We start from the raw sequence: 16,383 nt of genomic DNA, 5'->3' as shown, positions 1-16,383 counted from the left end.
ACGTTGATCGCCTGGCTTTGACCTTTGCCTGTTTCCTCGACCACATCTGCATGCTACCTGGAACTGACTTCTGCCTGACCTCTGACCACGTCTGACTGCTGCCTGGAACCTGATCCCTGCTTTGGATGACTACCCACGGACTGGCTACTGGTATTGACCCCTGCTTTGGCTGACTACACTATCTTGACTCTGGCCTTGATCCTTGCCATACATTCAGAGACTCTCTTCTGGCCTTCTCTGGCACCCCGGACTTCTAGCCTGAACATCGACTGTGCACCCTTGATCGTGGTGGGCACACTTCTGAACTTTCTCTCAAGGAGATCCTGCGAGGCCCACCTAAGACCAAGCGGCACGGGTAACCAAGGGCTCAACCTGAGGGAACTGTTATCTTTTCTGCTAGGAGTTAGCAATCTGTTGTGCTTTACTCCTCAAGAAGGAGTAAAGCACAACAGGAGGGCGGAGTTAACAATCTGTTAGAGTGTCTGCTGGGATTTAGCAGTCTGTTATAGGTTAGGACTGCTGCGTAGCAATCTGTTGTAGAAGCTGCTATGGAGTTGCTCCCCAGAGAGGAGAGGTCAACAACCATCTAAGATCTGTTCTTCCAGAGAGGAGGAGTTAGTATCTGTTATGGATCTCCGCACAGAGTGGCAATCTGATATACCAGAGTTCCCCTGAAGGGAGGTGTTGGCCATCTATATGGTTCCTGCTAAGAAGTAGCAATTGGTTATGATACAGTTCCTGAGGAAGGAGATGTTAGCAACAGTTGAGGGTAGACTGCAAGGTAGCAGTTTGTTGTACTCCGCTCTTGAAGTGTGAGAGATGAGCACTCTAATGTAGAATGGTGAATCCTTGGGTCGATGGCAGATGACAGCGCCCTCAAGAGAATATCAAGAGAGGAACCACCGACTAGGCTGGAGTATGGAGACAGACACAGATAGTTCTCTATTAGACAGGTAGTAGAACCACCAGAGGTGACAGTGAGCTGATGTGCCCAGCAGGGCTGAAGACCCTCAGATCCTGGAACTGCTATCTCCAGGTTTGCTGAGCTGTAGAGAGAGACTCATAGATAGTGAGTAGACAGGGTATGCTGGATACATAACCAGAAGTAGATGATAAACTCACATAGATTAATAAGAAGGCTCAGTAGCTGGAGAGAGTTAGGCCCTCGAGGAGCGAGTACCTGGTTCCAGGAACAGCTCTGAGAGAGCGATGGTAACTCACAGTTATTTATCTGTGTAATGGAACAGCTCTGAGAAAGCGATGGTAACTCACAGTTATTTATCTCTGTAATTTATCTCTGAAATAAGAACTCACATTATCTGTATATGAAATAACTTCTGAAATAGAAAAGTCTTCGGAGGGTTTTAGGAACATTGGCCCTCGAGGAGCGAGTACCGGTCCTATCTGCAATCTGTAATAACTCACGATCTCCGTACCTGCGATAGCGTCTTAGACAGAAGAGAATCTTCAGAGTTCTAGGAACATTGGCCCTCGAGGAGCGAGTACCGGTTCCTATATGCAACTGGAATAGAACTCACAATGTTCATGTTTGCGATCGCTTCCAGGCAGTAAGGAGTCTTCTGAGCGTTCAGGGACGTAGGCCCTCGAGGAGCGAGTACCAGATCCCGTCTTAGCAATCTGAAAACAAGAGGAGAGAGCGGGGCCCCCGAGGAGCGGGTACTCCTGGTAAGTTCAAAGAGGCAGAGCAGCGGAGAATGAAGCGGGTGGAGATAATCCCCGCAATCAATCCCTTGCTAACTCGATTCATAATCGTAAGCAAAGACCTTTTATGTTGGAAGCGGATGATGTCACTATGGGGGGATGCCCCCGAGGTTCGCGCCCTTGCTGGTATAAACTTCGGAGCACGCGCATCCTATGTCATCAGAAACATGGCGGTTCCGCATCGTCAGGCCAGCTCGGGGACTCTGGGAAGAAACGGCGAGGAGAAGCCATGGCAGCAACTGTCCATCAGATCCGAAGGGAGTCGTCTCAGAGGTAGAGAGGGTGGAGCGAGGGCAAGAGCAGGCACGAACGCAACAGGAACCCAAGGTTGCTAGTGGTGAAGCTCCAGCTAGCCTCTGTCTCCTCTTGTGCTCTGCCTCCTGGTGGCAGGCGCTCTCTGGGTCCGACCAGGGAGCCTACCAATCCTGCACTAGGCCAAGGGTCCACCTCCCGGCGCAACACAGACCAGATGTATTCCATGCATTAAGAAAGGTGGAAGGAAGGCAAAATGATTACCGGCATGGTTAAAAGGTGAGGTGAAAGAGGCTATTTTAGCCAAAAGATCTTCATTCAAAAATTGGAAGAAGGATCCATCAGAAGAAAATAGGATAAAGCATAAGCATTGGCAAGTTAAAGGTAAGACATTGATAAGACAGGCTAAGATAAAATTTGAAAAGAAGTTGGCCATAGAGACAAAAACTCACAATAAAAACTTTTTAAAATATGTCCGAAGCAGAAAGCCTGCAAGGGAGTTGGTTGGACCATTGGATGATCAAGGGGTTAAAGGGGCACTTAGAGAAGATAAAGCCATTGCGGAAAGATTAAATGATTTCTTTGCTTCAGTGTTTACTGAAGAGGATATTGGAGAGATACCCATTCCGGAGAAGGTTTTCATGGGTGATGATTCAGATCAACTGAACCAAATCATGGTGAATCTAGAAGATGTGGTAGGCCTGACTGACAAACTGAAGAGTACTAAATTACCTGGATTGGATGGAATGCAAGAGTTCTGAAAGAACTAAAAAAATGAAATTTCAGACCTGTTAGTAAAAATTTGTAACCTATCATTAAAATCATCTGATGTACCTGAAGATTGGAAGATGGCCAATATAACCCCTATATTTAAAAAGGGATCCAGGAGTGATCCGGGAAACTATAGACCGGTGAGCCTGACTTCAGTGCAGGGAAAAATTATGGAAACTGTTATAAAGAATAAAATCACAAAACATTCAGATAGACATACAGGCTGATACAGTAAGGACGCGGTAGAAAGAGTGCGGTAGTGCCGGGCGCACCCTTGTTTGCCACGCGCACAGTTCGGATCACATACTGCTCGATACAGTATTTAAATGGCATGCAAATGCAAGCCGCGTCCAAAGCGCGTCCAAGAAGCGTCCATGAAGCGCAATCCATTTTACTGTATAGAGCGCTATACAGCGCCTATACAGTAAAATGGGTGCGCTGGTACCTGTCATTTCAAATGTCATTTCAAATGACATTTGAAATGACAGGTACCAGGAAGTGGATGGTTCTCCTACGCTCGGGCATCGGGGATTGCCAGTCCTCTTTCCCCCCCTCCCGAAGCAAGGCACAGGGCTAAAATCGACTCGACATGTTATTAAGAAAATAGAAATTGTAACTAAAGTAAACTTACTGCATGCTTCCAGCAGCCCCAGTCCTCTCTCCCCTCCTCCTGAGGCACCCACCGCGGCTCCCCTGCCTCCTGGGGGCAGCCGGCGGCGAAAGCGGCTTCCTGCAGACCCACCGGCGAAGGTGCATGAACGCACGTCCAATTTGGGTGTGCGCTCATGTGCCTTCGCTGCTTGAGCGCCCAAATTGGACTTGCGTTCATGCACCTTCGCCAGCGTTTGGGCGCTCAAGGGTCAGGGGTGACGTCACAAGCTGCAAGATGGCGCTGGGGAGGCAGGCAGGCAAGCCGGAGCTGCCCTGCATGCAGGAAAGGCAGGGGAGCTGCCACCCCGCCCCCTCCTGTGCACACCCCCCCTCCCTGGCTCCACCGCTCTGGCAATCTTCCAGTTGCCTGCCGGTGCAATTTTTTTGGCATGATGAGCTCGCACCGCCTGTACGTCCCATTTGGGCGCTCAAGCCAACGAAGGTGCCTTGAGCGCCCAAATTGGAAGTACAGGCGTGCGTTCATGCATCTTCGCCGGCAGGGGCTGCTGGAAGCCGCCTCGCGGAGAGCGCCCGATCAGCCCCGGGCTACTGAAGCGGGAGAAGGAATGCTGAACGAGAAAATGAAAGGACAACATGAGCCAAAGCGGAAGAAGGAATGCTGGAGGAGAGAGTGAAGGGTTGTGAGCCAAAGCGGGAGAAGGAATTCTGAAAGAGAAAGTGAAGGGACATTTGTGAGTCAATGTCCCTGTGCCTGTCAGCGCGGGCCCATACGGGAGACCGGCACCCATGGACGCGGCCAGGGCAGGTGAGCGGGGGCTGGGGGAAAGTTTGCCCGTGAAATTTCACGGGCAAACTTTACCGCCTACCCTCTAACGCAGGGGTAAGGGTAGGCGGTAATTTAGCAGGTTAAAGACATGGCTAAACTTCAGGTTAAAAAGGCAATAGTCGGGGCGCACGTTACAGTATGGGAAGGAATAGCTAATCGGAGCTTTAACATATCATATACATGCCGCAGGCGGAAAGGGTTACCCATTGATTTAAAGAAGCGGTAAGGATGGGTTAAAAGGGATAGTGAATCGCGGGTTGGACTTATGCGGCCAAATTGCGGGTACAAAGCGGGTTAGAAACGGGGTAATCGTGGCCGTGCTTTACTGTATCGGCCTGTATAGTTTGATGGGACACAGCCAGCATGGATTTACCCAAGGGAAGTCTTGCCTCACAAATCTACATTTTTTTGAAGGGGTGAATAAACATGTGGACAAAGGTGTGGTGTATTTGGATTTTCAGAAGGCGTTCAACAAAGTCCCACATGAGAGTCTTCTAAGAAAACTAAAACGTCATGGGATAGGAGGCGATGTCCTTTTGTGGATTGCACGTTGGTTAAAAGACAGAAAACAAAGAGTAGGATTAAATGATCAGTATTCACAGTGGAAAAAGGTAAACAGTGGAGTGCCTCAGGGATCTGTACTTGGACCGGTACTTTTTAATATATTTATAAATGATCTGGAAAGGGGTACGAGTGAGGTGATCAAATTTGCGGACGACACAAAATTATTTATTTTATTTATTTATTTATTTAAAAGTCTCTTTTATACCGATGACCGTTCACACATCGCATCGGTTTACAATTAAACAGTAACAGATGGGCGGAAACCCTTACATATAACATTGTAAAACAGCGTAACTTTTGGGCGGGGCCCTTACATGTAACTGATAAAAAGGAGGCTAAAACTTGGAAGGGTATAGAGCTGACTATACTGGGCAGAGTCCATATAGTCAATAAATAGATGCAGCATAATCACTATATACATATAAGAAGAAAACTATAAACAATAGATAATGACATAAATAGCCGATTCAAAAGTACCAAATCGAAGGGCATAATACAGATTCCACAGGGTCGAATTCCTTAGTCATATAGTAGGATTATTAGTTAAAAAGAGTTTTAGTAAAACAGGGGGGTTTAAGTAATGGCTGGTGAAATCTGGTAAGCTTGCTGGAAGAGCCATGTTTTCAGTTTTTTTTTGAAGGTAGGAGTGTATGTTTCCAGGCGTATATCAGAGGGCAGGGAGTTCCAAATAGATGGGCCGGCGAGAGAGAAAGCTCTGCTTATGGTGGAGGATAATTTAAAAGATTTGATAGGTTGGGCGCGTAGGGTTCCTTGGAGGGCTGTACGTGTTGGTCTAATCGAAGTACGGGGGAGGAGTGGGGGGTTAATCCAGTTAAGGTTAGAGTTCAGCAGACTTTTGTGGATGATAGAAAGGGCTTTATAGCGAATTCGGAAATGTATAGGGAGCCAGTGAAGTTCGATAAGTGTGGGGGTGATGTGATCTCTTTTTTTTGAATTAGTTAGAATCCTAGCGGCAGCATTTTGTAATAGTTGTAAGGGTTTAGTATGAGTAACGGGAATGCCTATCAAAAGTGCATTACAATAGTCTACCTTAGATAAAATGATAGACTGGAGTACAGTGCGGAAATCAGAAAAGTGTAGCATAGGTCTAAGTTTTTTTATGGTTTGGAGCTTAAAATAGCATTCCTTGATGATGGATTTAATAAAGGGTTTGAAAGTAAGATGGTTATCAATAAGAACCCCAAGGTTGCGAACGTGTGATGGGAAAGATGTGGAAGAGTATGCAGGTGGGATGTCTGGGAGCGGGGGCCCATTTGATATGATTAAGAGTTCAGTCTTACTGGGATTTAGAGCTAGTTGCATGTCGTTTAGTAATGTTTTGATAGAGGAGAGACAGGATTCCCATTTAAGAAGAGCAGTTTGAAGAGAGTCCGAGAAAGGGAAAATGAGTTGCACATCGTCCGCATATATGAAATGCTTGATGTGGAGGTTAGTGAGGAGAGTAGTGAGGGGGAGCATGTATATATTAAAGAGGGTGGAAGAGAGGGAGGAACCTTGGGGAACACCTTGGGGCAGACTAATGGGGTCTGATTCATTGTTATCAACTAAAACAGTGAAGAGACGGTCCTGGAGATATGATCGTATCCAGGATAGGGCATTGCCAGTGATCCCGATACTCCTGAGGATGTCGAGGAGGACATCATGATTGACTGTATCGAATGCCGCTGAGATGTCAAGCATGGCAATCAAATAGGAGGAGCCTGAGTCAGTTCCTTTAATGAGGGTGTCATGTAGGGAGAGTAGTAGGGTTTCAGTACTTAAGTGCTTTCTGAAACCGTGCTGTGTAGAAGGGAGAATATTGTTTTGTTCCAGGTGATCGGAGAGGCGTGAGTTGACTATTTTTTCAAGGACTTTAGCTAGGAGGGGTAGGTTGGAGACGGGTCTGTAATTAGATAAAGTGTCAGGGTCAAGATTAGGTTTTTTGAGTAGTGGTTTAACTACTGCTTGTTTAAGAAATTTAGGGACCGTACCATGCTCTAAGGAACAATTAAGGATATTTGAGAGAGGTTTGGAAATCACTTCGGGAATGGCTAGCAGGAGTTTAGTGGGGATAGTTTCGGAGGGATGAGATGAGGGTTTTAATTTTTTAAGGATATTTTGTACTTCAAGGGAGGATGAAGAGTCAAAAATTGAGAGGGAGGCTGTCGAGTTGATGGCGGGCAGGCAGATATTGATGTTCTTATGTGAGAAATGTGCAGTGATGGAAGAGACTTTGTTTTTGAAAAATTGAGCTAATTCATTGCAGCGATTTTTAGAGTGATTAACTGGGAGTTGTGTGGTAGCAGGAGAGGTGAGGTCCGCAACCATAGTGAATAGGGCCTTGGGGTTATCTTGCATGCCATGTATTTTTTTAGCATAGTAATTACGTTTAGCATGGAGGATAGAATTTCTATATTCATGCATTGTTTGGTAGTATAAGGTTTTATTTGCAGGGGATTGGTCTTTGCGCCATAACCTCTCAGCTGTCCTGAGTTGAATTTTGAGATTCCTGAGATCAGGTGTGTACCATGGTTTTCTGTTTCTACTGTTAGGGTTGATAATTTTTGTTGTAAGCGGGCAAAGTTTGTCAGCAATGCTAAGGGTAAGGTTGAGCCAGGTAGAGAAGGCATTGTTTGGGGATGAGACGTCGATTTGGCTGTCTAAGTCAGCGCATGCTTGTGAGATGGTATCAATATCGCATGGTTTGCGAAATTTAAATGAAATGGGCTGTTGTGGCGTAGTGGGGGTCATTTGCGGGAGTGAGAGTTTTGTCTGAATCAAGGAGTGGTCAGACCAGGGTACTGCAATGCATGAAGGGGGATTGCTTATGCTAACGTGGGAGTTGACAAAAATCAGATCAAGTGTGTGACCTGCTTTGTGTGTGGGCGAGTTCACGATTTGTTGAAAGCCCATAGCTTCAAGGGAGGAGAGGAATGCTTCACATGCTGGGGATTGTGGGGAGGTATCCACGTGTAAGTTAAAGTCTCCTAGTAGAATTGTGGGTATGTCAGAGGATAGGGAGTTTGCAAAAAATTCAATAAGTGGGGATGAGTCTTTCTCGAGGAGACCTGGGGGTGTATAGATGAGACACAGTTGGAGTGAGTTAGATTTAAAAAAGCCAATTTCGTATTGGTTTGGAATATCACATTTCTGGGATAGTAGTTTAAATTCCTTTTTTACAGCCAAGAGTATGCCGCCACCTCTTTTCTTTTTCCGAGGGATAGAGAATACATCGTAGATTTCTAAGGGTAGCTGGTTGATGAGGGGAGAGTCATGTTGTTTGAACCAAGTTTCCGTTACAGCACATATTTCTGGTTTAGCATCTGTAAGGATGTCATGTAAGAGATGTGATTTCTTTTGGAGTGATTGTGCGTTAAATAAAATAATGGAAATGAGTGATAAACTGATGGCTTGAGTGCGTGTGAGGGTGTGTATTGGGATAAGCCTTCTTTTGCTGAGGGTGGACTTGCATTGTGTGGCCTGATGGGAGAATGTCAAGGGAGAAAATGGGTTGTGTCCCAGGTGGCAGGATAGGGACCAGTTGCCATTTAAAGGAGGCATAATTGACCTACAGGGTATTGGGAATATGGAGTTGGGTGAGACAGATGTAATGCAGAAAACTACCAAGAACTAATATTATGTACTTTACCGCCAAAAACACTGATCTAATATAGTTTAAGGCAAAGTGATGAAGCAGGATTGTACAGCAGTTGTACAGTGATGACAGAGTATAAGTTATTTTTAGGGTGTCTTGAACGCAAATAAGGTAAACAGATATTTCTAGCATATATATACAATGACATTTAGCAAAAAAGGCATGGTGGTGGTTTGCTCCTGAAAAGATCCTGATGAGGTGCATAACACACTTAAACCAATTAAAGTACCGAGAGTTAGGGACACTTCAGATATTAAGCAATAATGATAATTGGCAATTCAAGACATTCAGATTAGCAGTGAATCACTAAACAGCGTTACATACTTTTCTAGTCTTACTGTTAGGTGTTGTTAACTGCCCGAACTGTTAAGCTTGCCTAGACTTGTGTTGAGCCCCGCCACACTAAATGTAGTTCTTTTGGCCTGTCGAACGGGACTGCTCGAAGGGGCGCTCAAAGGGGCAGGCCCCTTTGACACGCTCCTTAGACGCGCGACGCCAGGCGCGCGACGCCGGGGAGAGCAGGGTTTTAGACGTTACGGGGACGCCCCTGGATGACGTCAGCTCGTGGCTCAGAGGACGCTTCGGATGCCGCTTCGGAGGAGGGCCCTGGGGATCGGCGAGGTAAGAACTGGACCTCGTGGTCGACGGTAGGGCCCGCGGGGGGCAAGGGTGAATTTAATGGCCTTACCCCGACGGGCTTTAGCGCCGACCGCGCAGGCCTTCACCGACTTCCCGTGCAGTCTGCAGAAAAGAGAAGGAGCCGCCGGGAGGAGCAGGCTTTTAAACACTGCACTGCGGGGACGCCCCTGGATGACGTCAGCTCGTGGCTCAGAGGACGCTTCGGATGCCGCTTCGGAGGAGGGCCCTGGGGATCGGCGAGGTAAGAACTGGACCTCGTGGTCGACGGTAGGGCCCGCGGGGGGCAAGGGTGAATTTTATGCAGAGTATTTAAATTTCAGTCGGATTGTGATGAATTGCAGGAGGACCTTGCGAGACTGGAAAATTGGGTTTCCAAATGGCAGATGACATTTAATGGGGACAAGTGCAAAGTGATACTTATTGGGAAAAATAACCCTTGCTGTAGTTACAAATGTTAGGTGCTATCTTAACTAATGTTAAACGTGGAAAAAAATGAGATTATATTACTAGACAGGAGATCTGGACACATTGAACCTCTAAATATTATTCTGGAAGATGATATAACCAAGCTTCAAGTAAATAATAGAGCACAGTATTTAGGAGTTATCATTGACTCCGAGCTGACATTAAAGAATCATATTGCTAATAAACTGAAAGATGGATATAACAAATTGCACACGCCAAAGTGATTAAAACCTTTGGTGGATGAATATAATTTCAGAACAGTACTCCAATCGTTATTATTTTCTAATATCGATTATTGCAATGCTTGACTCTTAGGTCTTCCTCAACCCACTATTCGCCCCCTGTAAGTTTTCCAGAATGTGGCAGCAAGGGTCCTTTCAAACACAAGAAAATACGATCATATTTCGCCCGTTCTAATTACTTTACACTGGTTACCTTATTTTATTTATTTATTTATTTATTTCAGATTTTTATATACCGGCATTCGAGACAGCAGTCACATCATGCTGGTTCACATAAAACAGGGGTGCATAGTAAACATAACTATAACAAATGGTGCTGAAAAGGCAGTTACATATAACAGGGTGATAAGAACTTGGCTGAGAAGGAAGAGAAAGGACAGGTTATTAATTCACACAGGTAAACGATAGAAGATATGGTTAACCATGGTGTAGGTGGAGATTGGGGGTGACTTGGAGGTGTTAGATCAATTGGCGTCCGGGAAAGCTTGTATGAATATCCAGGTCTTTAGTCTTTTTTTGAAGGTTGAGATGCATGGTTCTGTTCTGAGATTTGAGGGGATGGAGTTCCATAATGGTGGAATGGCTGTCGAGAAGGCCCGGTCTCTTAGTGTGCAGTGTCTGCTAGATTTGGACCTATAAACTAACGCATAGAGGGGCAGATTTTCAAAGACCTCTACACGTAAATTCAGGAGGATTTACGCGTGTAGGGGGGGGGGGGGGTTATGCGCGCCGGGCCTATTTTCAAAAGATCTGGCGGTGCGCATAAAGCCCCGGGATGCGCATATGGCCTGGGGCTTTTCTGAGGGGCGTTAGACACTTCCGCCTCCCCTCTCGGTCCATGTGTCCGTTGTGGAGTCTCAACCTAGTCCTTCGTGCTATCTGTGCGGCTCCCTTCGAGCCTCTTTGCCATGCTACGCTCAAGGATCTTACTCTAAAGACTGTCTTTCTGGTCTCTATTTCCTCTGCTCGCCATATTTCCGAGCTTCAGGCGCTGTCCTGTCGGGAGCCCTTCTTGCGTTTCTCGGATTCCGGGGTTTCTCTCAGGACGGTTCCTTCCTTCTTGCCTAAGGTTGTCTCCGCTTTTCATGTCAACCAGTCGGTCGAACTCCCAGAGTTCTCTCCGGAGGAGATTGCGGGTACGGTGGGTGGCGACCTTCGTCGGCTAGATGTAAAACGAGTCTTGCTTCGCTATCTCCAGGTCACCAATGACTTCCGGGTATCGGACCATCTCTTCGTCCTTTGGAGTGGTCCCAACCGTGGTAAACAGGCTTCTAAGACCACGATTGCCCGGTGGTTGAAGGAAGCCATTTCCTCGGCATATCTTTGTCAAGGTCGTCCGCTTCCTGAGGGTCTGAAGGCCCATTCTCTGCGTTCTCAGGCTACTTCATGGGCGGAGAGTCAATCTGTCTCCCCGCAGGAGAGTCAATCTGTCTCCCCGCAGGAGATTTGCAGGGCCGCCACTTGGATGTCTCTGCACACTTTTGCTCGGCACTACCGTCTGGATGTACATGCTCCGGTGTTCGGTTCCTTTGGGCAGCAAGTGCTTTGAGCGGGACTGTCTCGGTCCCATCCAGTTTAGGGAAGCTTTGGTACATCCCACTGTCTGGACTGATCCGGGTACGTACAGGAAAGGAAAATTAGTTCTTACCTGTTAATTTTCGTTCCTGTAGTACCACGGATCAGTCCAGATGCCCTTCCCTGTCTGTCTTCTGTCCTCTCAAAGCTTGTTTTCTTGCAGGTCTGCAGATTTCCATATCTTTCTTTGTGCAAGATTACTGAGCAATTACACCGGAAGCCTTGGTCGTTTTCTTATACCAAGTTGATGCAAGAGCGTATAGGTATACCATGTTTTCTACATTATTCTATATTTGCTCCGTTGAGCTTTACAGTTACTTGCTTGATCCTATTCTTGGGTTTGTTGTTTTATGCTTTGACATACGTTATACTGAAGGGGTAGAGGATAGGCTCTGTCCTGATATAGGGCATCCTTCAAGTTTTAGTCTGTCTCCACCTGCTGGAAAGGAGGCTCAACCCACTGTCTGGACTGATCCGTGGTACTATAGGAACAAAAATTAACAGGTAAGAACTAATTTTCCTATCTGCTTAGTGTTTGGGTATTTGCCAGGTACTTGTAGCCTGGATTGGCCACTGTTGGAAACAGGATACTGGGCTTGATGGACCCTTGGTCTGACCCAGTATGGCAATTTCTTATGTTCTTATTATGTAAAATCTGATGAGAGAAAACTGTACATTATGCTGCCCTAATCTATTTGTTTCTATTTAAAACAAAATTATTTCTCCAGGCAGGCTTGTCAGTAAATCCAATACCCAAAACTGAATTTCAACAAAAACTGATAGACAAGAGAGAATCCATCTATTCAAGTCATAAAGAAGCACCTTTGGGGATGTCACATGATCAAACCTCATCATTCCCTGATGGCACGAAAGTGGATGAATTGTTATTTGGGAACCCAAGCAAAAAAGGTAATATTAGCAGCTATAAAAAGTAAAAAATACATATGCTTATTTAGTAGGGCTTAATGTAAATATTGTGATTCTTTATCACAGTTACAAACTACCACATGGATATCTACTGGCAGAAGTTTTGAGAATTGCACTCTAGGCAATTGAGAATTGCCTAGAGTGCAATTTGCCTAGAGAATTGCCTAGAGTGCCTAGAGAAGTTTTGAGAATTGCACTCTAGGCATATTAAAGACTTTATTTTACCCTCTATATTTCATAGATTATTTTACTTCAATTTCACATCGTGATCACCAGAAGTCCTTATGTTTAATGTTTAAATACATGTATATCCCACATTAATTTTAATTATAATGGTCTTATGAACATTCTTTTGATTGTGAACTTTGAAGATTATCAGTTTTGATATAAACAATGGCATGTGAGATTGTTGATATAAGTGCAAGTGTCTTGGGAGGTGCATCAATATTATATATTATGGAAAGTTTTGAGATAGCAAGGGTCCATAGTTCATGAGTATAACAAGAATGATTTGCACATTCAGAGGCTGGGAATAACTATTTAGGAAAAGTACTGCATTTGCTATTCAGTGCCATAGCATGGGCTGCAAAGGAGGCCTAATTGTAAATTTGGGGATGAGGCTATAATGAAGCACCTCTACTAATGTTCTACTACTACTTAACACTTCTATAGTGCTACTTGATGTACACAGTGCTTTTTAATGTTTATATTTCCCCTGTTTGTCATATGGTAGGTAACCTGGATGTTGGGTACCAATTATAGACAGACTATGTACAATTTTTCATGCCCATAAAAAGTTCACTTACTGACACCCTTAATCGGGTTTCTGATTGTCTCTTGACAATAAAATCTTGGCTAAATAGTTATAAGCTTGTTTTCAATGTCAAAAAGACAGAAATTCTTTACTTAGCAAGATATCCAGTCTTTGATATTCCCAGATCTCTGACAGTAAAAGCGACTTTAATTAAAATTTCTAACGACATCTGCAGTTTGGGAATAATAATGGACACTACATTATTGCTTCGACCACAGGTGAATAAATGGGTTAAGTTTGCCTTTTATAAGTTGCTTATGCTACTCCGGTTAAAACTATACTGAACTGAAAATGATTTAAAAACCATCATTATCCCAGGACAAGCAGGATGCTAGTCGTCACATATGGGTGACGTCATTGAACGGAGCCCAGGCGGGAAAACTTTCTGTCAAAGTTTCTAGAAACTTTTGACTGGCCCAGTGAGGCCACTGAGCATGCCCAGCATGCTATGATATTCTCTGCCACAGGTGTCTCTCTTCAGTCTTCGTTTTTTCCGCGCTGCAGCAGCATCGCGGAACCGGAGCCGTTGAGATCTTCTCAACCTTCTTGTGACTGTTATAGTCTAAAAAAAGTGATATTCTCTCTCACAAAATCTCTCGGGGTCTCTCCTTACCGGCCGGTAAGTAACCCAGTCTTGAATTTAATTTTCGGAGAGTAGAAAAATTTACCTCAGTCGAATCGACGGCCGTCATTCGATAAAATGTCGACAGGATTTAAAAAATGTCCTGTTTGTGCTAGGAAAATGTCACTCACAGACCCGCACACCGAATGTGTGATGTGTTTGGGTGACAAACATGACGTACAAAATTGTCCGCAATGTGCAGAAATGATGCCGAAATCGAGGAAAACCAGGCTTGAAAAAAATGGAACATTTGTTCAGCCTGCAACTGATACCTTCCCCGTCGCAGTCGTCGAGGTCGTCTCCGGCTGGAGCGACTAAGCGAGTGATTCTTAAAAAACCTCGCCCGGGACCGTCGGGGGATCATTCCTCTCTTTCCTCGTCTTCGACATCACCAAAATCGTCCAAAAAATCAAAGTCAAAACATCGACATCGACATAGAAGCCCCCCGTTGTCTGACTCTGCTTCCCAGCAACCTTCGACAGCGAAGCGGCCTAGAACACAGGACACTTCGGAGTCTTCAACGCCTCGGCCTACCTTGACTCCGTTGATGACGCCAGATCCCATACAAACTATGTCTCAGGAACTGGTACCTCAGCCTGCGCCACCGCCCGCAACCGCTCTGCTTCCAACGGTTGTGCGGCCGGAATTGTCCGATTTCATCCGACAAGCGATTTCTCAGGCTTTCAAGGAACAATTTACAATGCCGACTTCATTGTCGATGCCGATGATTTCCACATCGATGCCGGCAAATTTGCCGATGCCAGTGGGCACACCGATGCTGGGGCCATTTTTGACCTCGACGGGACAAAGGGACTCGACGTCGACACCGAAGATCATCACGTCATCGACGTCCATATACGCATAACTTCCAGCGATTTCTTCGATATCCTTACCTTCCATGGTACCACCGTCGACGGACTCGACACCAATGGCGCCACCCTCGACAACTTTATCGAGGACACCCATTCGTCCCTCGACAATACATGAGCAAGACACTAGTGATACTCAAGAATTGGCACTTTTTCAACGCCTTTTGAAAAAATATCACAAAGTTGTCGACACAGCTCCTCAAAAATCCCTGGAAGTGACTCCTCCCACAATATCCATCGATGACCCATTACCTGGGCCTTCGGGTGTTTTCACAAGGAAATTCCCAAGAACTCCTTATCAACAGCCAGAAGAAGAAGATTCTTGGGATGATCCAGGCACAGATACTTCTTCTGAAGAGTTCATGTCCGAACCATCACCTCCTGAAGAAAGGAAAAGATCACCACCTGAGGACTTATCTTTTTCAAGTTTTGTCCAAGAGATGGCGGATACAATTCCATTTAAGCTCTCATCAGAAGATGATTCAAGACAGCATACATTAGAGGTGCTGCAATTCGTGGATCCGCCAAAACAAGTTCTGGCAATCCCCATCCATGAAGTCCTGTTGGATTTGCAGCAACGAGTGTGGGAACACCCATGCACTGTTCCAGCAGTCAATAAGCGTCTAGACACTACCTACCTAGTGCAGCAGGCACCAGGCTTTCAAAAGGCACAGCTACCACATCAATCTGTGGTGGTAGAATCTGCCCAGAAAAAGTCTAAAAGGGTACGTCCACATTCTTCAGCTCCTCCAGGGAAGGATCATCGTTTTCTGGACTCCCTAGGGTGCACTTTTATCTTCCAGAATCTCTGCCTATCAACTGTACATGACACAGAAACAAAGGGATCTCTGGAAGCAAATGGAGCACTTCACAAACTCTCTCCCAGAGCAGTTTCAAGAATCTGCACAGTCCATCATCACTAAGGGCCTCGAGGCTGGGAAACATGAGGTAAGGGCTGCTTATGACAACTTTGACACAGCCTCAAGAACAGCAGCAGCTGGCATTACAGCAAGAAGATGGGCCTGGTTGAAGGCATCAGATCTCAGGCCTGAAGTACAAGACAAGCTAGTAGATCTGCCATGCCGTGGAGATAACTTGTTTGGGGAAAAAGTGCAGGATGCTGTTCAACAACTAAAGGATCATACAGAGACCTTAAGACAGCTATCACAACTGCCTCAGGAACCAACCACCCAGGCCCCTAGACGTTTTCCACGAAGGGAACCTAGACATCCATATTACAGGCCGAGAAGGTACTACAATCAGCCTGCTAGAACTAGACCTTCCAGGCCTACCCAGCACTCTCAGGCCAGACAACAAAGACCAGCCCGTGCACAGCCTCCTCCACAGACTGGTCCAGCTACGGGTTTTTGAACATAAATCCAGAGATCAGACCCACCCTCCAAAACCCCAAACAGCACATACCAGTGGGAGGAAGGATTTCCTACTTCCAATCAAATTGGGAAAACATAACCACAGACCAATGGGCACTTTCCATTGTAGCTCACGGTTACAAACTAAATTTTCTCTCAATTCCTCCAGAATTCCCACCAACTTCCTACCCACAACAAAATTCCCAAATAATTCAGTTACAAATAGAATTATCCACCCTTCTGACAGCCAGGGCCATTCAACCAGTGCCCAGGTCTCAGCAGGGCAGAGGATTCTACTCCAGATATTTCCTCATTCCAAAGAAAACTGGAGGCCTACGTCCCATCCTAGACCTCAGAAATCTCAACAAATTTCTAAAGAAAGAAAGGTTCAGGATGGTTTCACTAGGCACAATGCTACCACTTCTTCAAACAGGAGATTGGCTCTGTTCTCTGGATCT

General features: G+C 45.6%; 1 protein-coding gene across 1 annotated transcript in view; it reads left to right on the top strand.

Moving 5' to 3' along the window:
• The window catches only part of EFHB (EF-hand domain family member B), a 205,195-nt gene that overhangs the window by 33,363 nt on the left and 155,449 nt on the right, over nucleotides 1-16,383 (top strand). Inside the window, exon 4 of the mRNA XM_029587068.1 lies at nucleotides 12,052-12,232. Coding sequence (XP_029442928.1) covers nucleotides 12,052-12,232 — 181 coding nt within the window. The remainder of the gene's footprint in view (nucleotides 1-12,051; nucleotides 12,233-16,383) is intronic.

This window comes from Rhinatrema bivittatum, chromosome 2, assembly GCF_901001135.1.
Source record: "Rhinatrema bivittatum chromosome 2, aRhiBiv1.1, whole genome shotgun sequence".
In the NCBI taxonomy this organism is placed as follows: domain Eukaryota; kingdom Metazoa; phylum Chordata; class Amphibia; order Gymnophiona; family Rhinatrematidae; genus Rhinatrema; species Rhinatrema bivittatum.
This window is presented reverse-complemented; position numbering and strand designations above follow the sequence as displayed.